This window comes from Heloderma suspectum, chromosome 13 (genome assembly GCF_057233095.1).
Source record: "Heloderma suspectum isolate Gila_16-S chromosome 13, 16-S_ref, whole genome shotgun sequence".
Classification (NCBI taxonomy): Eukaryota; Metazoa; Chordata; class Lepidosauria; order Squamata; family Helodermatidae; genus Heloderma; species Heloderma suspectum.
Window position 1 is genome coordinate 4621952 of NC_139470.1, and position 27422 is coordinate 4649373.

General features: G+C 46.6%; 2 protein-coding genes across 3 annotated transcripts in view; one reads left to right on the forward strand and one right to left on the reverse strand.

Moving 5' to 3' along the window:
* Positions 1 to 1111: 1111 nt before the first annotated feature.
* On the forward strand, positions 1112 to 9235 carry MYL2 (myosin light chain 2). The gene is made up of 6 exons (XM_084820225.1): positions 1112 to 1210; positions 2674 to 2749; positions 3603 to 3707; positions 4771 to 4846; positions 7495 to 7543; positions 9137 to 9235. The coding sequence occupies exons 1-6, from the start codon at positions 1175 to 1177 to the stop codon at positions 9233 to 9235; spliced, it is 441 nt and encodes a 146-aa protein (XP_084676351.1). The 5' UTR covers positions 1112 to 1174.
* A 2778-nt stretch (positions 9236 to 12013) lies between these two features.
* Positions 12014 to 27422, reverse strand: part of CCDC63 (coiled-coil domain containing 63) — a 63051-nt gene continuing 47642 nt past the window's right edge. For both annotated transcript variants that reach the window (XM_084819321.1, XM_084819322.1), the window contains 7 exons: positions 27035 to 27216; positions 19392 to 19573; positions 18414 to 18631; positions 16233 to 16307; positions 14506 to 14698; positions 13237 to 13434; positions 12014 to 12322 (listed from right to left, as the gene is read on the reverse strand). In XM_084819321.1, the coding sequence (XP_084675447.1) occupies positions 12192 to 12322; positions 13237 to 13434; positions 14506 to 14698; positions 16233 to 16307; positions 18414 to 18631; positions 19392 to 19573; positions 27035 to 27216 (1179 nt within the window). In that variant the 3' untranslated portion in view covers positions 12014 to 12191. The remainder of the gene's footprint in view (positions 12323 to 13236; positions 13435 to 14505; positions 14699 to 16232; positions 16308 to 18413; positions 18632 to 19391; positions 19574 to 27034; positions 27217 to 27422) is intronic.

Here is a 27422-nt window from a genome sequence, read left to right on the forward strand (position 1 = left end):
CTGTAGAGCCAAAGGGGAACCAAAAAAGTGCCACATAGGAGAGGCACCTGTCAGGACAGGGTTTGGAGCAACGTAGTGGGAAGTGCTGTAGCTCAGTGGCAGAGCACACATTTGTCATGCAGAAGGCCGCAGGCTCAACCCCCAGCATCTCCATGTAGGATCACCAATGACTGCCATCTGAAACTCCAATGAGCTCCTGCCAGTTAGTGCAGACCAGGGGTCCTGACCCCCTTTGGGTTGGTGGGAACACCTGGAATTTTGAGAGTGGCATGAGAGCTTTCTCAAAATGGCTGCCATGGGGGGGAGCTTGCTCATGCATAAAATGGCTGCCATGTTGGGCAGGGCTAGTCACAAAACACTCATTTCCCAGAAGGTAAACTGGTGAGACTAGAAGAAAAGTAACTTGCCCAAGAACCAAAGTACAAGGCAGAGGTGGAGTCTGAGTTCCAAAACACAAAACCACTCTTATGAACCCAAATAAAGATGGTGCTGGAGGGCAGGACCTCACTTTGCAGCACGCTAGTATACCAGTTTAAAAACAATTAAGAAACATAAGAAAATAAAAATCAGGAGGGGGTGGGAGAAGTGTCTGTGGGCACCACATTGGAGACCCCAGCTGCAGACAATCTTCAGCTAAATGGACAAATGATCCAATTCAGTATACAGCAGCATTGCACATATGTATGTCCAAGGAAGCAGAATTATTGCTGTTTCCTTTTCTCTCCCTGGCCATCCACCCCCTCCTGCTGTGCTAATCTTACTAGTGCAGATGGACTAGCCATGATCCACAATGTGACTGCCACAGTAAATGCTTGGCTTGTAGGTATTTAGACGGCTGCCCATTGTAGCCCCACAAACTCTCTGGCAAAGCCATTTCTGGAACAGCCTTCACCAGGAAGTGAAGTTGAGGCTTTGCATTTCGAAGGGCCCAGGTTCCATCCCCAGCAAATCCCGTTAAGGAGATCTACGGTAGCAGGATTGGGATAGGGGGTGGAATCTCTGCCCGAGGCTTTGGGAATGCCCTTACAGACAGTAGTGAGCTAGGCAGATGAACAGTTAACTTAGTAGTAGGTCACTTGGCACCCAGGAAATAACCATATCATGTTTGAATCTCCCAAAGTCACCCAAGAAAGCCAAGAAGAGGGCAGAGGGTGCCAACTCCAACGTCTTCTCTATGTTTGAACAGGCACAGATACAGGAGTTCAAAGAGGTATGTCAAGAGAGACTGAAAAATCAAGGGCAGAGTTGCTGGTGGAGAAAAATGTCTAAAGTCTTTGCAAATTCTTTAAAGAAAACATTGTACCATAGTGGCTTGGGCTGGGAAAACAGGGTGGGTGGGACATCCCATGTCCAAATCTCACCTCCACCACGAACTCCCTAAATACGCTCTTCCCTCAGCCACAGTTTCACCTCCATAATAAAAACAGCATACATTTGTCACATGGATATAAATGGCATTAAATCAGTCCCATGCACTGTGGAGAATCTAGGCCAATTCTTTTTTAAAAAATGCGTAAACATACGCCAAGTTGTGGGCGATACGACAGTCTTGGAGATTAAAGGTTCTAGAAACCAATTAAAAATGGACTTTATTGGGGCTTAATTGGAAGCCAAGTCTTAGCCCTAGAACCTGTTCACAATGCCCAAGCTTAAATGCTGGAACACAAGAGCCCTGCCAGTTTCAGCTTGCAACACAGACACTGGTAACACTGCCATGCAGTGGATACTCTGTGCTGAAATATATTTCCCCTCCTCCCAACCTGTTTAAATGGTGCAAATGAAGAGGGAAATTTAAGTAATTTTGTTTCTTTTCCTGAATTTATTTGGCAATGTCCTTTATTTATTTTTGCATGCTTTTTTCTGGATTTGCTAGCTCACAGGGAGAGGCGGGAATCCCAGCTGGGCATTAGAAGATCACCTCCATCATGGCCACTGGAAATTTACTTACTGCAGAACATGGGGTTTTCCTGCTTTCCCTTCCCTATTACAACCCCCTGAAAATCTGTTCCTGCAGGGTTGGGGACTCTCTGGAAAAAAACAAGTCTGGGATCTGGCATAGGGAGCAGGGGAATCGTAGCAGGAAGGGGGAATCAATGAAACCAAGGACAGCCCTCCTTTGTGCAAACAGAAGTCATTTTTTGCTGACTCAGGGAGCCTTTGGATCCAAGCCCAATATGTATAAATCAAACAATTTAATATAATTATTCAAAAACATAAGTAGAAAGAACCCTTCTACCTAGATCCCAAACAGCAGGCAGAATAAAAATGTGTTTGTGTGTCTCCAAAAAGAAGAACCTAGACATCCTTGATTAGATGTTTTTAAAAGCAGAGGCGGGATGGTTCCCTATCAGGGATGTTTCGCAGAGGATTTCCCACATCAGCAGAGGGATGGGCTAGATGCCCTCTGGGGATTCCTTCCAACTCTATGATTCTTTGAAAAGAGCTTTAGAAGGTCTCTGGAGGGAGCATATTCCACAGCTCTGGAGCCAAGGCTGAAAAATCTCTGATCCTCATAGACATTAATCTTCTGAACATGCATTTCATCCATACAGAAGAGAAATTTGACCCTTTAAAAAACGAAATGAAAGCCAAGATTGTCAGGAAACCGAATCCCATGTGTACATGAAATCACAGCAACCCTGACTGTACCCCCATCTTCTTCCCCCATTTTAGGCCTTCACCATTATGGATCAGAACCGTGACGGCTTCATTGACAAAGCAGACTTGAGAGATACGTTTGCTGCATTAGGTAAAGCAAAAACAAAAACAAAAAACAATCCTCAGAAGTCTGGAAGTTAGTAATGGAGTTGGGGAAAACTTTTCATAAGTGAGAATTTCACTGAAAATATCCTACCTCGATTGTCATCAGTTGGTCCCCTCCCAGGTAGGCTGGCCATGTGTCCTATTTTACAGAGGCAGTCCTCTATTGGAAGGGCTGTCTAATCCAAGTCTGGTTTAAAGATAAAGAATGGTAAGAAAGGAGAGCAGGGGCTGTGAAGTTGCCCATCAACAGCAAGTAGGAACACAAGTTTCCCTGTCACAGTAATCTCCACTGTGGTGAGATATATTGTATTTCTAAATTTGTATGTATACATACAAATTAGCATATGTGCATTTTATACAAATCTGTATCCTCTTTTGCCCTCTTTCTTGGAGATGCAGAAATAGCCACCCTACCTCCCACATATCACCCTAAATTTCTTTAGGGGTCAGAATTAAAATTCAGAATGTAAACCCCCAGAAAATCAGAAATGCAGAAACATTTGTGAGGTCTGGGCACGTCACCATTCAGAAATTTAATGGTTTGATGTAATTCTGGCCAGGACAACTTGTGATCCACTGAGGCAAAAGCAGCCTCTATGGACTATGTAGGACAGCTTGTCAGGTGTCCAACAATCCCCATTTTTGCCATTCCAGGCAGCAAAGATAGAATACTTCTCCAGGCCCCAGACATTAGTTGGTGGGTTGTCATTGGTTTGGGGGTGGCAGGCCTCTAATTACACAGACTTAACAAGATCATTTTAGGCCTTGCAACCTTTTAATGGATTCTTGACAAATTTCCCCTTTGAGTTCTGCTCTGGTTACTTTTCCTCCGTTGCCAGGACGCTTGAATGTGAAGAATGAAGAACTGGACGACATGATCAAAGAAGCTCCCGGACCAATTAACTTCACTGTGTTCTTGACCATGTTTGGAGAGAAACTTAAAGGTAAGAACAGAGAGGAGGAGGAGGAGAAAGATGCAACTTTATGTGTCCCCAAGTAACAAGCTCATCCAGTAAGGAGACTTCAGGTATTGCTCTGGGACAATTCTGAGAGGGAGCAACTGGCTTTAACATTTTAATTGGGTTGGTTCCAGATTTAGTCATGCCTACAGTAGATCTACTGAAATCAATAGGATGCGATCATGACTAACATTTAGTCCTATAGAATTCACTGGGTCTACTCTGAAGTCCTAATCAGCTCCTGGCAAGTAGCCACAGATATGGACAAAACACTTGAGCAGTGGATTAAAAAGAAACTTTTACTAGAAGTATAACAAACTTATGTATCAAAGTAAAATGGCTAGGGATAGCCCCATGGTCAGCATCAGCTTAAACCAGTGTTCCAACAATCCCCTCCCATCTCATTTAGGTACATATTAACCCTTCAAGTTCAGGTTGCACATTCATAGGATTGCATTCGTCATGTCTTCTCAAGTGCCTGCCCCTTTCTGGCTGGCCCTGGGCAGGATCCAGATTTTGTCATATTTTGAGTAAACATGCTGAAATCAATGGTACTTCTGTTTGTCATGACCAACCCAAGTCCCAATGATGTCATTGGGTCTGCTCTTAAGTATGACTAAATTTGGATCCAGCCCTGTTTGCAAACTCTGGGGCCAATCTGGAGCCAATTCGGAGCCACAAGGGCATGGATACTTGCAACATTACAGTTTAGACTTCCAAAGGTACTCACCTCAAAGCTGCCCAATGCTCCAGGTGACAATAGTACAGAGTGTCGAGTTCCAGATTGGCATGGAGGGTTTCTTGGTAGACCTTGTGGTGGACAATTGGAGCCCCAACACTCTCCTTGAGGAAACTTCAAATGTGTCACTGCAGTTGTAGTGTCCTTGTAATTCCATGAAAGAAGGGAAGAGTGGCTTTCTCTTTGCACAACTACCCAGTTTTTAATCTTGGTAGCCTCAGCTGCATTACACCCTACACAAGTTATGGGAAAAACAGGGCAGCCTCTACAGAAGTCTTTTACTCCCCGGGTGCTCTCTGTGCCTTTCAGGTGCTGATCCAGAAGAGACTATTCTGAACGCATTCAAAGTGTTTGATCCAGAAGGCAAAGGTCTAAAGGCAAATTAGTAAGTGTCTTTTGGAGACTCAACACCAGGCCATCTCCACTGAAGTAAGGTGGGCAGAGGATCTTAGCACTCTGCTAGCTTCTCTCTCCCATCCTCCTAACACCCAAAATTAACATCTGAACATGTGTAATATAAATCAATCAGTGTGATAATCCACCATGCAGAAATAGGAATTTTCAAACAACTACTGGCATTATTATTAGAGTGCCATCAATGTGAATTTGTTGTTGTTGTTCAGTCATTCAGTCGTGTCCGACTCTTCATGACCCCATGGACCATAGCACGCCAGGCCTTCCTGTCCTCCACTCTCTCCCAGAGCGTGCTCAAGTCCATATTCATTGCATCAATGTGAATGGTACTGTACAAAGTACAAGAGGACAGGTCTCTGCCCCATGGTGCTTACAATCTGCAGTTTGACACCAGGGAGGCAGACAGAAAGGAGGCGGAAGTAAACAGAGGAGGGATATGCAGTTATTTCAGTTACAAATGCGTAGGCTTAGTGAACATCTGCAGCTGTCATTGATGCTGTTGTGAAAGGTCCCCAAGCCAAAATGGCCCCAGTTTTGCTCTTGTTGTACAAAATTTATCATTGCACAAGTACTGGTAGCCCAGTTAGATATCATCCTGTACATGGCAAAAACACACACAAAAAAACATGCATCCAAGCAGTTCAACTGGATTCTGGGCAAATGTGGATGGCAACACACATCAGGAGGTCTGTGGTGAACCTGGGTCTTGGTCTATGAGGGCGGGGAGCTGTACACTAGGGCAAACCCACCCCTAACCTCAAATGTGGAAGATCAGCCCTCCCCACTGGGTAATGTCTCCCTTCCATTCTACTGCCACCATTAAACTACACCCCTTTTATTTAACATACACTTCTTCCCTTAAAGTAACTGGGCATTAGACATGTGACAAAACAGATCGGAGGTGCTAGAAAAGTAAACAAAGATATATAGTATTTCATAAAAAACAAGAAAGATTATTTTAAGGATTTTCTTACTACTTTTAAAAGAGCATTTCTGTACAGCTGCATTTGACTCCAATCAGGTGCGAGAAGGCCGTTTCTATCCCTAACCAAACCAGGCTCATAGCCAGTCTAAAAGATTGGGAAGCGGGGGACCAAAAAACTAGGGAGGGCAGTTCCTCTGGTTTGCAGGCCTTTTAAAGACAAAACTGTGAATTGTTTTTTAATTGTTTGTTAAACAAATTCAGTGGGCAGAGAAAATTTAGAGGGGCAGCTCCTCCCAGCCCTCCCTGGCTACAGGCCTGAACCAAACTTAAGCCAATTCCTTTATCAAGTTCTAGCCCAGTTAAATCACATGCCTAACATGAGGGCTTGAATGGCGGTCTTCTTTCTGGTCAGGTTTGACTTCCACCTGGAACCTTAAATGCTGTTCCCCCAGGCTTCTCCTAAAGTTTTCAGTCTAGTCCAGCAGCTGCTCAGTCTCCAGACAAGTGCCGCTAGCTGTCCCTCAGGCTTTAGCTCTTTCCTCAGAAGGTTGCTCCAGGAGTCTTCCTCTCCTCACTTGCAGCTCGTCTTCAGCTTCTGCCTCCCATGCTCTCAGCTCTGCCTGCTGGTCTTGCAGCTGCTCTTCCTCTTGGCGGCTGTTTCCCGCAGGCTCCCCAGCCTCTCACAAAGACACCTCCTCAGGCAACTCTCCTGTCACACTCCGCACAACAGACTCTTCACAGCTCCTTATATTCGTTCCAGTCAGAACCCTCCAGCCAATCAGCTTTGGGGTGGCCAACAGTCCATCACCCCATCTCTGGGTAGACTTCTGACCAATGGGCACCTTTAGAGTGTTCAGTTATTCCCCAATCAGACGGTACCAATTTCAGTCCTCCTTTTCCATATAAATAGAGAGAACCTGGCTTCATTTTCACTTCCTAGTGGAAACAGTAACTGACAATTTACCAGCACCCCATATCTGCAATGTAACCCCACTCAGGCATAAGCCTCAAGTAAAAACCATACATTATTCTTTTGTTGTTAAGCCCTTCAGACCTTCAGAGGCTGAAATAAAACACAACACTTCAACTTTTACCTTAGCTTTACCTCAGTTTCTTCACAAGGCCCATCTGCAGAGGTGACACAAGACATTTGGGGGCCTAAGAAAGAAAATCCAAAATGCCCCCACACCCAATCCATGGTGGTAAATATATAATCAGTAACAAAATGATTGACCACTTTAGGCTGTTCTGCCCCAATTGGGCATTATGTTATCCATTACGTCTCCCCCTAGGCCTTGCAGTTATAATTGCTCTAGTTCACCTGCCTCAAGGTAGAGCCGGTCCTGCCCATCTGCCTCCCCATTGGCCACTCACTCAGGAGTCAGCTTCTCATTGGTAAGAAGGGGGGACTATGTGAAACCTTTGTAGTATAAATGAGAGAATGGATACAAATAGCTACAAATGTCGATATTTCTTTTGAAAGTTATTATGTTGTTTTATCCATACCTACTTCCTTTGGCCATTGATCATGAAATGGAGGCATAGCTGTTTCCCACACCCTTAAACATCGGAATTGTATCGCTGTGGTTTCTGCAACTCCCACAGTTTTTGGTGTTGAGGGATGCAGAGAGTCAGGACTAATTCTGCTCAGCAATTGTTCTTCACCCTCATCTATCCTGTGGCTTGTTTTGCAGCATTAAAGAGATGCTCATGACACAAGGAGAAAGGTTTTCAAAAGAGGAGGTAAGAGGAATCCTTAAAGGGCAAATCAGGATTGCAGCATTAAACTGACTAAGGGGGAGGGGCCGCAGCTCAGTGGCAGAGCCCCTGCTTTGCTCACAGAAGGTCCCAGGTTCAATCCCTGCCATCTCCAAGTGAGGCCGAGAAAGACTCTCGTTTGAACCCTGAAGAGCTGTGTCAACACTGCGAAGCTAACTGGACCAATGGTATAAAGGCAACTCCCTAGGTTCCTAATGGCCATTCCATCTCCCCTTCCCCCCTCTGGGAATTGTGAGGGGAGGCTAGCAATCTCCAAGGGAGAATTCTCAGCATCCTCATCAAATCACATTTCCCAGGATTCTTGGAGCAACCCATCAATGGAGGCTGGTGGCTCCGATGTCAGTGGGGTGGTGAATCTGCTCCAGGTTGCGGTCAAAACTAGTCAGAACTCTAAACTCTAACTCAGAGTTCTAACTGAAACCCAGGGCAGATTCATCACCCCACTGACATTGGAGCCACCAGCCTCCACCGCAACCCGTGATCCTCCCTGCATGCTCTGGTCAATGTCTGAGGCCTGCTCCAGATTCATCAGCCATTGGTGACAAGGTGGGTAGTGGCTGCTAGGAACACAGGCTTTTTGGTAGTGCAACCCACTCTGTGGAATACCTTCCAACTGAGACCTGTCATGCCCTGGCATTGTATCCCTTCAGTTTGCCAAACATGATATATTTTGTATATTTATTTTAATTTTTGTATGTATAGATTGCCATTATTATTAAAATAACCAATAACTTGACTAAGCAATTTTAAAAATCCAGTAATAACTAGGGTTTTCAACCACTTAAACATAGATTTAATGAATCAGTTACATAGAAATAAAGTGGCTTATCTTTTAAGCTATTGAAGGAAATGTAAGAGAACTTGTGAGTAAATAAACAAAACCTACCCTTCGCAAAAGGAAGGAAAAGCATTCTTTTAGATTTTCTTCCTTATTCCCTATTACCACCCCAAACCAAAATTAATAATGAATAAAATTATTATTATTATTATTATTATGATATGCTCTTAAGTATCAGGCCCACAAATTAATATTGTCCATGAATCAATCAACTAAAGCTTGAGTTGATCAGCTGTGCAATCCTATATCCATTTACCTGGAAGTAAGTCCCATTGTCTTTAGAGTGTAATCCTACACATACTTTCTTAGGGGTAAGTTCCATTAAACTCAGTAACTTACTTCTGAGTAGACACACAGGGTTGTGCTACATATGTATCAATCAACCCATCAAAAATCTGTTTACAGTCTCACCCACCCAAACATGTATATATATGTTTGTATGTATATATATATATATATACAAACACACACAATAACTTACAGGTATGTAAGTTACACCTGTAAGGTTGTTCTTGTCCATGCATCTGAGAAAGTGGGCTGTGGTTCACAAAAGCCTATGTCATCATAAAACTGTTAAGGTGCCACAAGACTCTTTGCTGTTTTGCTGCAAAAGACTAACACAGCTACCTTTTGGGGAAATTAAAACTGCAACAGTTATGATACCCAATTCAACATAATAAAACTCAAGAGAACTTTTTCCTGCCTCTTTCTTCCTACAGGTAGACCAAATGTTTGCAGCTTTCCCTCCAGACGTGACTGGCAACCTGGACTATAAGAACCTCGTTCACATCATCACACATGGAGAAGAAAAGGATTAAGAAAAGGGAGTGTGATTTGCACGGCAACAGGAATGATACTTAATGGGGCTCCTTTCTATGCAACCATTTCGGGTTGTTCCTGTCCATGCTAATTAGGATGTTTGTGTGTCGTCATCCTCCTCGTGTCCCATCTGTTCATCCATCCTCTTTGTAGAAAGAATTCAGCAATATCAGGAGAAGCATATTTCTAAAATTGTACCTGTATTGAATTATTCAGAATATCCCAAATATAGCTTTCTAAAAGATAGTTTTAGAAAGCCTTGCGTGGTGGGATGGGGAGGAGAGGAAACCAAATTCACAGTGAACTGCCAAGTATCCCATTTCTCCCACTATTCCTGTGTGGCTCAGTTTCTCCTGGAACCTGCAATGCTAGGGAGCTGTCCAATAGGTCGAGGAGCTGTCCAGCTATGGTTACAGGGAGCTGAGCAAGATGAGGCGTTGTGTCAGCAATAGTTAGGCATCAAGAGGGAGCATTATAGTTGCCCCAACTTCCCCGCCCCTGCTTCCTGGAGAAACAGCAGAATTATGACCCAGGGCTCTGATACTCTTCTGGCTTCTTCCTCCTGAGTAAGGCTCAGAAAAGGGAGGCCTCAAAGCTTCCAGGCACTGCACCTTCCAGTCTGGACCTCCACCTGAAGCCACCACTATCCCTGCTCTTATGACTGGGGTGTTTTTGGATGATCTGAAAGTTGAGGGGTGGGAGTACATTGGCCTTCCTCAACCTGGTGCCCTCCAGATGTGTTGTACTACAACTCCCATTGTCCCCTGCACTTGCTCTTTGTAATGGGAGGAAAGCTCCCATGAGTGTGAAGGGGAAGTTTCCTCCCACTGCAAATAGCAGGCACATAGTGGGGGCTGATCCACATATAGACCACAGTGAGGGCAAAGGGTTAAAGCGGCCCCCATGCCATACATGGCTCCCCAGCTATTTCTGTTTTTTTAAAAAGCAAGCACAGCTGGCTTAAGGGTGCTAATAACATGATGTCCAGTTTGGTCCTTGATTTCTCAGAATGTGGTTCCAAGAAGGGCGGATCACCAAGTCTGGTCCACTTCCAAGCCCGTGCACATTATGCTTAGAAGCAGACTGGCGGGGGAGTGCTGCCCTCTGGTGGTTTTCCCTCTTCAGATCAGCCAGGAGCAAGGGACCAAAAAAGCAAACAAAAGATAAACCCATAGACACGCCCTTCAAAAGTGACTGGATAACGCAGTCAAACTTGGTAGAAAATTGCAGCAATTGGTGTAGTGGAGCCAGATTTTTGATTTGCTTTACTTCCTACATTCCACCAGGGGGCTTAAGATCGCATACAGACATGGATTCATTTTCGGCCCTAACCTCGCAATAGCAAATCCTATAAGGAAGATGAGCCTAGGAGAGAGTGACTGGCCCAAGGCCACCCAGTAAGTTTCATGGCTGAGCCGAGAAATGCAGGGCCTTACCAAAAAAATAAAGATGAGGGCCTAAGGCCTTATTAGCCTAATGGTTAATCCAGCCCTGCCTCTCTGCCTGAAAGCATTTTATTGAAGATTGTTTCAAGGGACTGAACCTGGGACCCAGTGCTCAGATTGCAGTGAGGTTGGCAGCCTCCCTCCCCCATTCCTACTTTGTGTAATGGTCCCCTTAGCTACTGTTTTAGAAGGCTACAAAAGCAGCACAATTTGGCCTCCCTTCCTGGTTCTCTCCACCATGGGCTGTGGGCCTTGCTGTCTAGTCTCCAGCCCTGCTTTCTTTACTTAAGACAGGGGTGCAGAACCTCTTTCATCCAAAGGGCCACATTCCATTTTGGAGAAGCCCTCAGGGGCTGCATTCTGATGGTGGGTGGGGCCAGAGGCAAAAGGGGTTGGGCCAAAAATACCAGCATCTTTTAGCTGAAAGCTCTACCTGCCAATAACTAAGCCTCAGGAGAGGCACATTTCAACCCTTTAGAATGGAGCAAAATTTGCACAAAAGCCAGGAAAATGCCCAACAATTGGTGGTTGGGGGGAAGGGGTGGGGTCAGAGGAAGGGGACATAGCCATTTGGGGAACTCTGGAGGGTTGGACTGGGACCCCAAGTGAGCTGGATTTGGCCCCTGGGTCTGAGGTTTTGCACCCCTGATTTAGGCTCATGAGAACATAGGCTTACTTTTCCCCTTTCAACGAATAAGCAAAAATGGGAGTATGGGGCATGGCTTGTGCGGACCAACAGGAGGGGCTAGGATGGGTGTGAGTCAGGCAGGAGGTGGGGCTTGTGGGTTTCATTACAGGGAGCCCCCCTACCTTTTCTCCCATAATTCAAGCATGTGTTCCACCACCAGACTCTCCACAAATGTCCTGGTATCATGATCCTCCTGGCTTTGCTACTGGCATTGGAAAGAAGATACCAGGAATCATCCCCTTAATTCTCCCAGGCTAATGCAACCTGCCAAATCCAGGAAATTTCCTGACTGTACAAGAGCCAGGCCACAAAAAATAACATAAAATAAAAATCAATATCTATTTCAGGCACTTCTAGGTCAAGGTGGATCTCTGCATTTATGTGTTGCTCAAAGGGGGAAAACTCCACCTTTCCTCCACCTGCTTAGCTCACTCAAATATTCTGCAGCTTCTTCGTCAGAGAATAATGTGTGTTAAGGGATGCATTAAAAATGTTTCAAAGAAAAATGTCCCCCCAAAGAGGTAAACAGCCAGCCCCAGCCTCAGTTGGTAGAAAAACTGATGTGGTAATAAAACATGGTGGGGAAAACGTGGCAAAAAGGATCAATAAAACGTGGCAAAGGATCCTTCCAGACACATCAGGCTGCAGAAATGCAAAGGGCCATGTCCTTTATTAGGAATTCTTTATGCTATGCAAAGCAAGTCCATTTGAGTACTCTATCTTGTTCTGTACAAAACTATATGCATACATACATACATATATATATTTGAAATGGGTTTAAAAAGTCAATTTCTTGCACCCAGCATCTTTCCATACCAACTTCTATGCTGAAGACAGTTTCTTCTTCTCCCTGATGCTCTCCATTCTCTCTGCTGAGCTCCTTCTGGATTTGTCCTTCTCCTGGTTCTCCAGAATCATGGCACGCAGGTTTTTGTGGTCAAGAGGACCCTCCACTGTTGGCAAAGAAATGAGAAATGCAATGGGGCTTGGTTCAAAACCCCCCCTCACAGCTTGCAGAATGCCAGATCTCCACAATCTGAGCATGGTATTTGTGGTCTCCTGTCCTAGCACATTGAATCAAATTTCAGAATTCCACCAATTCCAAATTTGGTGACTAGAACAGTTTAGCTTAGAAAAAAAGTGAGTAAGGGGAGACATGATAGAGGTGTACAAAAGTATGCATGGTGTGGAGAAAGTGGATAAGGAGACATTTTTCTCCCTTTCTCATAATACTAGAACCCAGTGGGGTCCTCCCAAGAAGCTGAATGGTGGGAGATTCAGGACAGATAAAAGGAAGGACTTCTTCACACAGCGCATAGTTAAACTATGGAATTTACTATCACAAAATGTAGTGATGGCCACGAATTTGGAAGACTTGAAAAGGGGATTGGATGAATTCATGAAGGAGAAGGCTATCAATGGCTACTAGCCCTGAGGGCTATATGCTACCTCCAGTATCAGAGGCAGTATGCCTATGTACACCAGTTGTTGGGGAACATGGGCAGGAGGGTGCTGTTGCACTCAAGTCCTGCTTGTGGGTTTCTCACAGGCAGCTGGTTGGCCATGTGTGGACAGAATGCTGGACACAATGGACCTTGGTCTGATCCAGCATGACTCGTCTTATATTCTTATGACAAAACTTGTGTACCACCATCCAGCTCTGCAAGGAGACCACAGTGGCCACACCAGCCAAGGATGTCTCCTTATACCAATAGGCCAGAGCTTGACCCCTTTAAAAATTTCTAGGTCAGGCTCAAGCAAGTGGGAAACCCATTCTTGCTGGCTTCAGACTGCCTTTGCCTGCCTGCCTCCCTCCTGTTCTACTTTTGCTTTGCCCTCTGCTGTGCTGGATCCTGTGGCTACTTACAAGGCTCCAAACTGTCTGCAAAAGGATCCACGCTGAGGGAGGGAGGGGTGATTTTAACAGTGTCCAGCTTTTTTAATGAGGCAGAACCACCCAAAAATGGATTCAGCATGGGGACGGTGTCAAGCTCCCCTTCCACCTCTTTGTAGCGCAAGAAGGATTCGATCAGCAGAAGGTCGTTGCTCTTCTTCTCCACAATGCCTGGGGGGGGGGATGACAAATTTTGAATGTTTTGGGGGAGGGGTTTGATGTCCCTCTCCATTGCACAGAAAAACTGGCAGTCTAGGGTGACATAATGGCTTTGGCACCCAAGGATTCTGGGAAAGTACAACTAAAGCCAAGGGTGGCTCTATTAGGAGTCAAAGTGAAGCAAGGTGCTTTAGGTAGCAAATTACGGAGATGCAGCACATCTTGTGGGTTAATTTTTCTCTGCTTGCAGCCCACAGCAAGCACAAGAAGCAAACAAGGCCTAGAGGAGAAATGGTGCCTTTGGAGTGGTGGCACCATCTGAACCTCCCCCTATGCCAGAGATGTGGCCCTAACAGAAAAAAGCTTGCACATTTCCTCATGCGTCAGGGACTGCATGTCAGCAGCAAATGGACCAGAGCCAGAAGTGAGTGGGCTACCCCCTTTTCTTCTTCTCCATTGTCCATCCCACAGAACAAGCTGCCAGGGGAAAGAACAGATTACTTGCACCAGAGGTCTGAACTGATCGCAAGCAAAAGTTGAGGACGGTTTGCAGTGCTAGGGCTGCAGGCTGCCAGCCCTGTGGAGATCTCTGGGACAAGCTTCACAAGTCTCTTTGTGTCCAATATGCACCCAAGGCCCTGGGCTCCTGTCAGTGATATGGTAATAAATTTTGACGTGCAGGCACTCATCATGACATTCCCAGAGCCACACCCCAAGGAGAGTCCAAACATGCAGGCAGATCCATATCAACAACCCAGTTCTAGCAGTTTTCATCTTCTCCAGGAGCAGGTCTTTTGTAAAGCTAACTGGCCTTCGTTGCCCATTCAAGTCCAAGCCAGCTCAAAATACTTTATATTACAATAGGAAACAATATATGGTTGCTGGGAAAATTCATTTCCCCCAGCTACTGTGGGGATGGCAGATAAGCTCAGAGGGAGCAGGGAATTACGAGGAGATGGCAGACGATGTCAGTGTCCCTGCTGAAGTGCCTGCCCTGTGGGCCCTGACTCCACTACGCCACCGGCCCCTGTAGACAAAACCCCAGAGAAACTACTTGGTCCAAAGCACAGTCAGCTCACTCACTGAAATACTGCATCAGGTTCTGGTCTGTGATCTCCCCTGTCTCGCCCAGGTGCTCCCGGATCTTGGTGGCATCACAGCCTATCTGCTTGAACAGGAAGTCCACTGCTGATTTCAGCTGGTCAAGGATCTTGCTGCTCTCTTTCAGCTTGTACTCATACTGGTTGGCGCCTTCGGTGGTCTTCTGCAGTGTTTCCTGTCAGCCAAAGGACAGGGCTTCAGCACTCACCCGGATTGTGTAGGGCAGGCTTCCCCAACCTGGTGCCCTCCAGATTGCCCTTCAACTCCAATCAGCCCCAGCCAGCACAGCCAATGGTCAGGAAAGCTGGGAGTTGTAGTCCAAAACTTCTGGAGGACAGTACCAGGTTGGGGAAGATGGTGGTAGAGCACAGAATGACAGGGCCCCAGGAGACACTTCCCTACTACCACCTCTAAATCCTAGTCATGTGGGACTAGATCGGGATGGGCAACTTGTGGCCTTCTAGATGTTTGGGCCAGTGGAGCTGGTGGCTCCGATGTCAGTGGGGCTGTTTTGGCCTACAACTCCCATCAATCCTAGCCAGCATAGACAATTATTTATATATTAATTACATTGATAACCTCCAAGGAGCCCAAGACAGCAAACACGATCCCACTCCTCCTCTCCCTTTTATCCTCACAACAACCCTGTGAGGGAAGCTTAGGCTGAAAGTTGGTGACTGGCCCAGAGTCACCCAGGGAGCTTTCTGGCTGAGTGAGGGTTTGAACCCGGGTCTCCCCAGTATCAACACTCTAACCACAACACCGCACAACAAATACTGGATCAAATCCTTGGTCCAGCTAGGCCAAAACTGTCTACTCTGACTGACAGTGCTTCTTCTGGATCCCAGTTCTAGATGGGTATTTCCCATAACTGGTTTCCTGATCCGTTTAACTAGAGATGCCAGGGATTGGGACCTTTTGCATGCAAAGTATGTGCTTCCTACCACCCGAGCTGTCTTGCACATGCTGCAGCCCAAGTCAAGGAATCTGAGCTCTGTCACTACCAACGTCATGACCCAAATTCTGAGCGGCAGCCAGCACAGGGACACCTGGGAGAAGGAAACTGGTAGACCAAGAGGCCACAGAGGTGCTGAACCCAGGCCCCCAACATAGAACCACAGCTGGAGCCACTGAGCGCAGAAGCCCTTGAGCGAGGGCCCCCTAACTGGAACCCCCAAGAGAGATTGTATGGAACTGCCCCCTTTACAACAGCGGGATTGCACTGGTCACCACCACAGGCAACACAAAAGGCAGGAACTAACAAAGAGGTAATGGCGTGTGCAAGGGGCGAGGCAAAAGAATGACCCGTTTAAGTCTCTCCACACTTTGGGCATGGGGGAGGAGCCTGGGAGAGACACAAAGGCCGCCTCCCTTGAAGTCCAGATTCCGTTGCAGCAAGTTGTCTGCCAGGAGCTGTCCAAGGTCCTACAATTCTAGCCACATCCAAGGTCACTGTGGTTCAGTGGTAGAGTCCCTGCTTTGCATGCAGAAGGTTCCAGGTCCAATCTCCAGGGTCTCCTTGTAGGGCTGGAAGAACTCCTGCCTGAAACCCCAGAGAGCCATTGCTGCCAGTCAGTGTTGACACTACTGGGCTAGATGGACCAAGGCTCTGACTTAGTATGAGGCGGTTTCCTATATTCCTATTACTTGCCCAACTAAGCCACCCTCAGGTGTCCGCCATTCCCCAACAGCGCAGCTACCCCATGTACCTCCAGTTGCTTCAAACTGCCATGCATGATGTCCTCCGCTGTGTTCTGCTGGGATTTCAGCTGGCTGATTTCGTTCTACAGAGGCACAAGAACAGCACAAGGCTTAAAGGTCAGGACTGTGACCAACAATGGGGCACCACTCATTGGCCAACCTTGGCCATGGCCTTCTGACTGCTGGCAACTTTGCTCAGAGCACTCGCAAAAAATGCATGCATTACAGTGCAGTGGCATGAAAGGCCAGCGCTGCTCTAGGCTGTATAAATAGCAGGGCTGCTACAATGCTTGTCCAGTTAATCAGTTTGATTAATGTCTCTTTAAAATCCTTTGACTGAAAGGCCTTTTTATGTTAATTAGTTTTAGTTAGGGATGGCGGAGAATTCCGCCACAGATTTCAGTGAGGCCGAAACCTATGGCGGAACAGCCTCCCACCCCCCACTCCTCCGCGAAATCCCCCTGGGATGAAAGCTTACCTGGTGTGGATGTTCCGGTGGTGGTGGCGGCGGCGGCTCCGGCGGCAGCAGCTGGTCTCTTGGCCAGCTGCTGCAGACTCAAATGGCGGCCAACATGCCATTTGCGTAGCTGCCTTTGCCGTGATAGGCTACGTAAATACTTACATAGCCTATCACGACAAGCAAAAAAACCCCCCGCGTATGCAAATGGCAGTGGCTATGGCGGCTGCCATTTGCATTCCATTTTTTTCGCTGTTTTAGCCTGAGTAAATATTTACGTAAGCTATTACGGCAAAAAAAGGGGAACGCAAATAGCACACAGTGGGAGCCATTTGCGTTCCCCTTTTTTTCACCATAATAGCTTACGTAAATATTTACATAGGCTAAAACAGCTAAAAAAACGGGATGCAAATGGTGGCCGCCATAGCCGCCGCCACTTGTGTATGTGGGTTTTTTTTCCCTGAAGGCTGCCCAGTGGCTAGATGTCCGGCTGCACAGCCGGCGGCTCTGCGGAATCTCCGTGGAGCGGAGTCAGCCAGATCAGGATTTGGGGGGGAGGTGCGGCGCGCCTCCCCACCACCGCGAATCACCCCGTCGAAAAGGTAAGTGACTTTTGTACATCCCTAGTTTTAGTACAAAGACTTACAAAAACTGTAGGTGGCAGGCACCACAGAACAGGAGGCGAGACCTCTCCTGCAAGGGCCCTTCTTGTAACACATTTGTGCATAATCTAAAACAGCCTTCCCAAACCGAAGACCCTCCAGATGTTGGACTACAACTCTGATCATCTCCAGCTGGCATGTCCAAATATGGGAGTTGTCATTCAACACATTTGGAGGGCACCAGGTTGGAGGAGGCTGATCTAAAAACAAGACAGTAATACTCCTTCTTGAGGAACATCATTTCACTTTTCTGCAAAGCTATGTAGATTTAAAATCCATTTGACTGAAATTTATTTGGTTTGTTGACTAAGATAGCAGCAAGCTGAAATGCCACGCCACCCCTCTCCCATTTCACCACCTCCTTTGTGAGTGGTAGAATGCGAGGAGCATTGCAGCAATTTTTCAGGGATGAAACTCACCACCACCATCAGGAGTCCCTCCAAGCAACTGCCAGGCAGTGGCTGCCATTTTTCTCCCCAAAAGCCACCTGAAGTGATGCTACATCTTTGGCCATGCTAGGCCTTCACTGAGCAAGTGCAAGAATGCTTCTGCCCTAGGGTGGTACCACAATATCATTAGCTTGGTGATGCATGAGGCCTCCACACATGACGTAGTGCGCGCGCGTGCACACACACACACACACACACCAGTTTTTCTCTTGGGAGGATTCTGAATTGCAGGGCAGAATTTTGGGGTTGGCTTCCCCAACAACAATTCCCAAGTTATTTTCAGAGTGTAAATCAAATTCATCCCATCCCTACCTAAATAATGACTGGGGTAGCTAGTGGTTCCCACAAAGTTAGCTGTCCTGCAATCTCTCTATTGGCTGCATGGTAGCAGCAATAAGATAGGTCTGCCAATTGAAATGGTTTGGGGGTTTTCCTTTTGAAGTCATTGCTGCATTTGGTTCAAACCACAACCAGCTTGCAGAAGGGGTGGTCACCAAGAGCCCAACGCAGGTGGCAACAGCTGCAAGAGCAAAGGGAGATGAAACACTTGGGTAGAAGTGTCTGGAGGGGGAGAGAATGCAGAAGAAAGCAGGGAGGGAAGGAAGGAAGGAAGGAAGGGACCTGAATGTCTTCGATCCTTTTCTGCAGCCTCTCCATGTCATTGTTCAGTTCGGTGACGTAGCTGAAGTAGGCAAAGTTCTTCTCCTCTTTCTCAATGAAGTCTGCCACCAGCTGGTCAATGTCACCGTTCTCAGTCAGCTTCAGCAGACGCATGTATGCCACCTCATAACTCTCAAAGCTCTCTCCTTTGGTCTTGGCGCGCTTCCTTGCCTTGACAGCTGTGGGAGATTTAAGGGGGATGGGGAGGGATACCAGTTTTGTCATAGGATGCTGACCTAACCGAGGATGGTTACTCCAAAAAAAACACAATGAACCAGCAAAGGAACGGCATTTTTTCTAAGAGCTGCAAATGATGATGCATAAAGATGATGGTGATGTAAACCAGCCTTCCCCAACCTGGTTTTGCATATCAACTCCCATCAGCCCCTAACAGCATGGCCAATGGTCAGGAATGTTGGGCACTGTTGTCTAAAATGTCTGGAGGGAGCCAGGTTGGGGAAGGATGAAGTAAACTAGCCTTCCCCAACCTGATGCCCTCCAGATATACTGGACTTCAACTCCCATTATCCCTGAAAACTGCCCCCTGGTTGAGGATCATGGGATTTGTAGTTCAGCATACCTGGACGGCACCATGCCATCGACCCCTGCAATAGAGTATTCAGCTGTGAGTCTTCAAGGCTGGAGGAACCTGGTAAAATGTGTGACTCAGCCTCTAACAGCTCAATCCTATACCCATCTACCCAGAAGTAAGTCCCACTGAATTCAGTGGGCTTACTCCCAGGTAAGTGGGTATAGGATTGCAGCCTAAACATCCATTCTCTGGTTGTAGAACAGCCAGTGCTATCTAAGCAGTAGGCAGTACCAATTCAAGTTCTTTCTTTGGTGCAGAATCCTAGGTCACCCAACTCCATTCTGGAAAACCCCAGCTAGAGGGCATTTTCCTCCCTGTGCAGATGCAAATGCCTCACATCACTGTACCTTCTTCCTTTTTGGCCTGCTCCTCAAATTCTGAGCGGTCCACCAGTTTGATGAACATGAAGGCCTTGAGCTTGGTCTCGTGGTTGTAGATCCGTTCCAGCTCCCGAAACTCAATGTTGAACTGGGCGATGTCCTTGCAACGCCGCTCCTTCATGGCAGAGATTCTCGCGAGGGCTTCAACCCTAAAAGGAGGCGAGAAAATCATACTGTGCGCCCAGTGGGTGGGGGAAGTTTACAAAAATAGCACAGTTTGAAGCAGTAAGATCATCAGTAGAGGCGGGCTGGATCAGACCGAAGGTCTATCTAGTCCAGCATTCTGTTCACACAGTGGCCAACCAGCAGCCTCTGAGAAGCACAGGCAGGACATGAGTGGTCATGTCCTCCTGGTCATGCCCCACAGCAGTTGTCCTTGTCCTCCTGGTCATGTCCTACAGCAAGTGGTATACAGAGGCACACTACCTCTGATACTGACTAAAGCCATCATGACTAGTGGCTATTGATAGCCTAAGACTCTACCTGATAAAGTCTACCACCTCATGTTGCATCCTGTGCGCAGGTTGACTATGAGGCATTACACTCTTATACCTTGGGCACAAGCCCCTCCCCTGGGGACAGTCTCCTGCATAAGCCCCGTTGAAAATAACGGCAGCTGTACAAGAGAACTCTTGTGCTTTACCGCAGCTGCCATTCTTTTCAATGGGGCTTGTGAAGCAGAGCATCCCGCTGCACTGTGCTTCTTGTCAACCCACTTATGTTGTCTTATGTCTATGCAGGCAGCAGGTGGTAGAATCCTAGTGGTAGTCATGAGGATCCTTCTACTTCAGGCTGCTGCGGGGGATGCCATTTTGGAACACTCCCCCCTTCCATGAGGATAACTCCCTGCAAGTAAACAACAACAAGCACAGCAAGGAGAAATGTGACACTCCCCCTGTCTGCAGTTTGAAGTGGTTGTTGTTGTTGTTCAGTTGTTCAGTCGTGTCCGACTCTTCGTGACCCCATGGACCATAGCACGCCAGGCCTTCCTGTCCTGCGCTCTCTCCCGGAGCATGCTCAAGTTCATATTCATTGCATCCGTGATGCTATCTAGCCATCTCATCCTCTGCCGTCCCCTTCTCCTTTTGCCTTCAGTCTTTCCCAGCATCAGGGTCTTTTCCAGGGAGTTTTCTCTTCGCATTAGGTGGCCAAAATATTTGAGCTTCAGCTTCATTATCTGTCCTTCCAATGAGCACTCAGGGTTGATTTCCTTTAGGATGGACTGATTGGACCTCCTTGCAGTCCAGGGGACTCGTAAGAGTCTTCTCCAGCACCACAGTTCGAAAGCATCAATTCTTCGGCGCTCAGCCTTCCTTATAGTCCAGCTCTCACAGCCATACATTACTACTGGGAAAACCATAGCTTTGATTAGACGGACCTTTGTCGGCAAGGTGATGTCTCTGCTTCTTACTATGCTGTCTAGGTTTGCCATAGCTTTCCTCCCAAGGAGCAAGCGTCTTTTAATTTCATGGCTACAGTCACCGTCTGTGGTGATCTTGGAGCCCAAGAAAGTAAAATCTGTCACTGCTTCCATTTCTTCCCCTTCTATATGCCAGGAAGTGATAGGGCCAGATGACATGATCTTAGTTTTTTTAATGTTGAGTTTCAAACCAGCTTTTGCACTCTCCTCTTTCACCCTCAACAAGAGGCTCTTGAGATCCTCTTCGCTTTCTGCCATTAGGGTGGTATCGTCTGCATATCGGAGGTTGTTGATAATTCTCCCGGCAATCTTAATTCCGACCTGTGATTCATCCAACCCGGCATTTCTCATGATGTACTCTGCATATAAGTTAAATAAGCAGGGCGACAATATACAGCCTTGTCGTACTCCTTTCCCAATTTTGAACCAATCGGTTGTTCCATGTCTGGTTCTTACTGTTGCTTCTTGACCCTCGTACAGGTTTCTCTGGAGACGGGTAAGGTGGTCTGGTACTCCCATCACTTTCAGAATTTGCCACAGTTTGTTGTGATCCACATAATCAAAGGCTTTAGCGTAGTCAATGAAGCAGAAATAGACATTTTTCTGGAATTCTCTTGCTTTCTCCATGATGCAGCGAATGTTGGCGATTTGATCTCTAGTTCCTCTGCCTCTTCTAAACCCAGCTTGTACTTCCGGTAGTTCTCGGTTCGCATACTGCTGAAGCCTAGCTTGTAGGATTTTGAGCATCACCTTGCTGGCATGTGAAATGAGCGCAATTGTGTGGTAGTTTGAACACTCTTTGGCGTTGCCCTTCTTTGGAATTGGAATGTAAACTGACCTTTTCCAGTCTTGTGGCCACTGTTGAGTGTTCCAGATTTGTTGGCATATTGAATGCAGCACTTTAACAGCATCATCTTTTAGGATTTTAAATAGCTCGGCTGGAATACTGTCATCTCCGCTAGCTTTGTTGTTACTAATGCTTCCTAAGGCCCACTTGACTTCACTCTCGAGGATGTCCGGCTCAAGTTCAGTGACCGCACTATCATGGCTATCAGGGACATTCAGATCTTTCCTGTATAGTTCTTCTGTGTATTCTTGCCACCTCTTCTTAATCTCATCTGCTTCTGTTAGATCCCTGCCTTCTTTGTCCTTTATCATGCCCGTCTTTGCACAAAACGTTCCCTTGAGATCTCCGATTTTCTTGAAGAGATCTCTGTTGTTGTTCAGTCGTTCAGTCGTGTCCGACTCTTCGTGACCCCGTGGACCATAGCACGCCAGGCCTTCCTGTCCTGCACTCTCTCCCGGAGCGTGCTCAAGTTCATATTCATTGCATCCGTGATGCTATCTAGCCATCTCATCCTCTGCCGTCCCCTTCTCCTTTTGCCTTCAGTCTTTCCCAGCATCAGGGTCTTTTCCAGGGAGTTTTCTCTTCGCATTAGGTGGCCAAAATATTGGAGCTTCAGCTTCATTATCTGTCCTTCCAATGAGCACTCAGGGTTGATTTCCTTTAGGATGGACTGATTTGACCTCCTTGCAGTCCAGGGGACACGTAAGAGTCTTCTCCAGCACCACAGTTCGAAAGCATCAATTCTTCGGCGCTCAGCCTTCCTTATAGTCCAGCTCTCACAGCCATACATTACTACTGGGAAAACCATAGCTTTGATTAGACGGACCTTTGTCGGCAAGGTGATGTCTCTGCTTCTTACTATGCTGTCTAGGTTTGCCATAGCTTTCCTCCCAAGGAGCAAGCGTCTTTTAATTTCATGGCTACAGTCACCGTCTGCGGTGATCTTGGAGCCCAAGAAAGTAAAATCTGTCACTGCTTCCATTTCTTCCCCTTCTATATGCCAGGAAGTGATGGGGCCAGATGCCATGATCTTAGTTTTTTTAATGTTGAGTTTCAAACCAGCTTTTGCACTCTCCTCTTTCACCCTCAACAAGAGGCTCTTGAGATCCTCTTCGCTTTCTGCCATTAGGGTGGTATCGTCTGCATATCGGAGGTTGTTGATAATTCTCCCAGCAATCTTAATTCCGACCTCTGATTCATCCAACCCGGCATTTCTCATGATGTACTCTGCATATAAGTTAAATAAGCAGGGTGACAATATGCAGCCTTGTCGTACTCCTTTCCCAATTTTGAACCACTCGGTTGTGCCATGTCTGGTTCTTACTGTTGCTTCTTGACCCTCGTACAGGTTTCTCAGGAGACAGGTAAGGTGGTCTGGTACTCCCATCACTTTCAGAATTTGCCACAGTTTGTTGTGATCCACACAATCAAAGGCTTTAGCGTAGTCAATGAAGCAGAAATAGACGTTTTTCTGGAATTCTCTTGCTTTCTCCATGATGCAGCGAATGTTGGCGATTTGATCTCTAGTTCCTCTGCCTCTTCGAAACCCAGCTTGTACTTCCGGTAGTTCTCGGTTCGCATACTGCTGAAGCCTAGCTTGTAGGATTTTGAGCATCACCTTGCTGGCATGTGAAATGAGCGCAATTGTGCGGTAGTTTGAACACTCTTTGGCGTTGCCCTTCTTTGGAATTGGAATGTAAACTGACCTTTTCCAGTCTTGTGGCCACTGTTGAGTGTTCCAGATTTGTTGGCATATTGAATGCAGCACTTTAACAGCATCACCTTTTAGGATTTTAAATAGCTCGGCTGGAATACTGTCATCTCCGCTAGCTTTGTTGTTACTAATGCTTCCTAAGGCCCACTTGACTTCACTCTCGAGGATGTCCGGCTCAAGTTCAGTGACCGCACTATCATGGCTATCAGGGACATTCAGATCTTTCCTGTATAGTTCTTCTGTGTATTCTTGCCACCTCTTCTTAATCTCATCTGCTTCTGTTAGGTCCCTGCCTTCTTTGTCCTTTATCATGCCCGTCTTTGCACAAAACGTTCCCTTGAGATCTCCAATTTTCTTGAAGAGATCTCTAGTCTTTCCCATTCTGTTGTTTTCCTCGATTTCTTTGCATTGTTCATTTAAGAAGGCCTTCTTGTCTCTCCTTGCTATTCTCTGGAACTCTGCATTCAGTTGGCTATATCTTCCCCTTTCTCCTTTGCTTTTCGCTTCCCTTCTTTCCTCAGCTACTTGTAAAGCCTCATCAGACAGCCACTTGGCTTTCTTGCATTTCTTTTTCTTTGGGATGGATTTCGTTGCTGCCTCCTGAACAATGTTACGGACCTCCGTCCATAGTTCCTCAGGCACTCTGTCTATCAGGTCTAATCCCTGAAATCTATTCCTCACCTCCACTGTATATTCATCAGGGATATGATTTAGGTCATACCTGAACGGTTTAGTGGTTTTCCCTATGTTCTTCAATTTAAGCCGAAATTTTGCAAGAAGCAGCTCATGATCTGAGCCACAGTCAGCTCCAGGTCTTGTTTTTACTGACTGTATGGAGCTTCTCCATCTTTGGCTGCAAAGGACATAATCAATCTGATTTCGATATTGACCATCTGGTGACGTCCATGTGTAGAGTCGCCTCTTGTGCTGTTGGAAAAGAGTGTTTGCTATGATCAGCATGTTCTCTTGGCAAAACTCTATTAGCTTTTGTCCTGCTTCATTTTGTACACCAAGGCCATGCCTGCCTGTTATCCCGGTGATTTCTTGACTTCCTACTTTAGCATTCCAATCCCCTATGATGAAGAGGACATCTTTTTTTGGTGTTAGTTCTAGAAGGTGTTGTAGGTCTTCATAGAACCGATCAACCTCAGCTTCTTCGGCCTCAGTGGTTGGGGCATAGACTTGAATTACTGTGATGTTGAATGGTTTGCCTTGGATTCGTACTGAGATCATTCTATCATTTTTAAGATTGTACCCCAGTACTGCTTTTCCCACCCTTTTGTTGACTATGAGTGCTACTCCATTTCTTCTAAGGGATTCTTGCCCACAGTAGTAGATATGATGGTCACCTGAATTAAATTCGCCCATGCCTGTCCATTTTAGTTCGCTGATTCCCAAGATGTCGATGTTCAATCTTGCCATCTCATGTTTGACCACCTCCAGCTTACCTTGATTCATTGATCTTGCATTCCAGGTTCCTAAACAATATTGTTCTTTACAGCATCGGATTTTCTTTTCACCGCCAGACACATCCACAGCTGAGTGTCCTTTCGGGTTTGGCCCAGCCGCTTCACTCTTTCTGACGCTACTTGGAAATACCCTCTGCTCTTCCCCAGTAGCATATTGGACACCTTCCGACCTGAGGGGCTCATCTTCCGGCGTCATATCTTTTAGCCTTGTGACACGTTCCATGGGGTTTTCTTGGCAAGAATACTGGAGTGGGTTGCCATTTCCTTCTCCAGTGGACCACATTTTGTCAGAACTCTCTGCCATGACCTGTCCGTCTTGGGTGGCCCTGCACGGCATAGCTTATGGCTTCACTGAGTTACACAAGCCCCTTCGCCACAACAAGGCAGTGATCCATGAAGGGGGAAGAGATCTCTAGTCTTTCCCATTCTGTTGTTTTCCTCGATTTCTTTGCATTGTTCATTTAAGAAGGCCTTCTTGTCTCTCCTTGCTATTCTCTGGAACTCTGCATTCAGTTGGGTATATCTTCCCCTTTCTCCCTTGCTTTTCGCTTCCCTTCTTTCGTGAGCTACTTGTAAAGCCTCATCAGACAGCCACTTTGCTTTCTTGCATTTCTTTTTCTTTGGGACGGATTTTGTTGCTGCCTCCTGAACAATGTTACGGACCTCCGTCCATAGTTCCTCAGGCACTCTGTCTATCAGGTCTAATCCCTGAAATCTATTCCTCACCTCCACTGTATATTCAGAAGGGATATGACTGAGGTCATACCTGAACGGTTTAGTGGTTTTCCCGACGTTCTTCAATTTAAGCCGAAATTTTGCAAGAAGCAGCTCATGATCTGAGCCACAGTCAGCTCCAGGTCTTGTTTTGACTGACTGTATGGAGCTTCTCCATCTTTGGCTGCAAAGGACATAATCAATCTGATTTCGATATTGACCATCTGGTGACGTCCATGTGTAGAGTCGCCTCTTGTGCTGTTGGAAAAGAGTGTTTGCTATGATCAGCATGTTCTCTTGGCAAAACTCTATTAGCTTTTGTCCTGCTTCATTTTGTACACCAAGGCCATGCCTGCCTGTTATCCCGGTGATTTCTTGACTTCCTACTTTAGCATTCCAATCCCCTATGATGAAGAGGAAATCTTTTTTTTGGTGTTAGTTCTAGAAGGTGTTGTAGGTCTTCATAGAACCGATCAACCTCAGCTTCTTCGGCATCAGTGGTTGGGGCATAGACTTGAATTACTGTGATGTTGAATGGTTTGCCTTGGATTCGTACTGAGATCATTCTATCATTTTTAAGATTGTACCCCAGTACTGCTTTTCCCACCCTTTTGTTGACTATGAGTGCTACTCCATTTCTTCTAAGGGATTCTTGCCCACAATAGTAGATATGATGGTCACCTGAATTAAATTCGCCCATGCCTGTCCATTTTAGTTCGCTGATTCCCAAGATGTCGATGTTCAATCTTGCCATCTCATGTTTGACCACCTCCAGCTTACCTTGATTCATTGATCTGACATTCCAGGTTCCTAAACAATATTGTTCTTTACAGCATCGGATTTTCTTTTCACCGCCAGACACATCCACAGCTGAGTGTCCTTTCGGGTTTGGCCCAGCCGCTTCACTCTTTCTGGCGCTACTTGGAAATACCCTCTGCTCTTCCCCAGTAGCATATTGGACACCTTCCGACCTGAGGGGCTCATCTTCCGGCATCATATCTTTTAGCCTTGTGATACGTTCCATGGGGTTTTCTTGGCAAAAATACTGGAGTGGGTTGCCATTTCCTTCTCCAGTGGACCACATTTTGTCAGAACCCTCTGCCATGACCTGTCCGTCTTGAGTGGCCCTGCACGGCATAGCTTATGGCTTCACTGAGTTACGCAAGCCCCTTCGCCACAACAAGGCAGTGATCCATGAAGGGGTTTGAAGTGGTACAGCCACCCAAAGACTCTACCACTTTGTTCCCATCTTCATTCTATTGCACATAGGCAAGCTCCTAGGATAACCCCTGTTCAAATGGATCTGCCTTTTTCAGAGCGCCCTGCATGATCCTCCACTAACAATGCAATCCCAAGCGTACCTACTCAGAATTAAGTCCTACTGAGTTACGGCCAGGAGAGTGTGCACAGGATTGCAGCTGAAGCGCTCCTTGCCCAGCCTCTCACCTTTGCTCATAGGCTTGCGTGGACTGCTCGATGGACAGGTCCATGGTCTTCTTTTGCTGCTCCAGCTTCTTGTGGAGCCGCAAGTAGATGCTATCGAAGACAGACTTCTGGCACTGCAGATTCTCTATCTCTTCACGGAGCTTGGCATTGGTGGTCAAGACGGTGTCAAAATAAACCGTCACCTAGAGAGAGTCATAGAATCATAGAATAGTAGGGTTGGAAGGGGCCTATAAGACCATCGAGTCCAGCCCCCTGCTCAATGCAGGAATCCAAGTCAGAGCATCCAGGAGCAACATCAGGAAGGGTCCTGCAGGGCTGGCTCAGGCCATTTTGCTGCCTGAGGTGAAGAACAAGATGGCACCCCCTCCCATTCCATGTACAAGTCAAC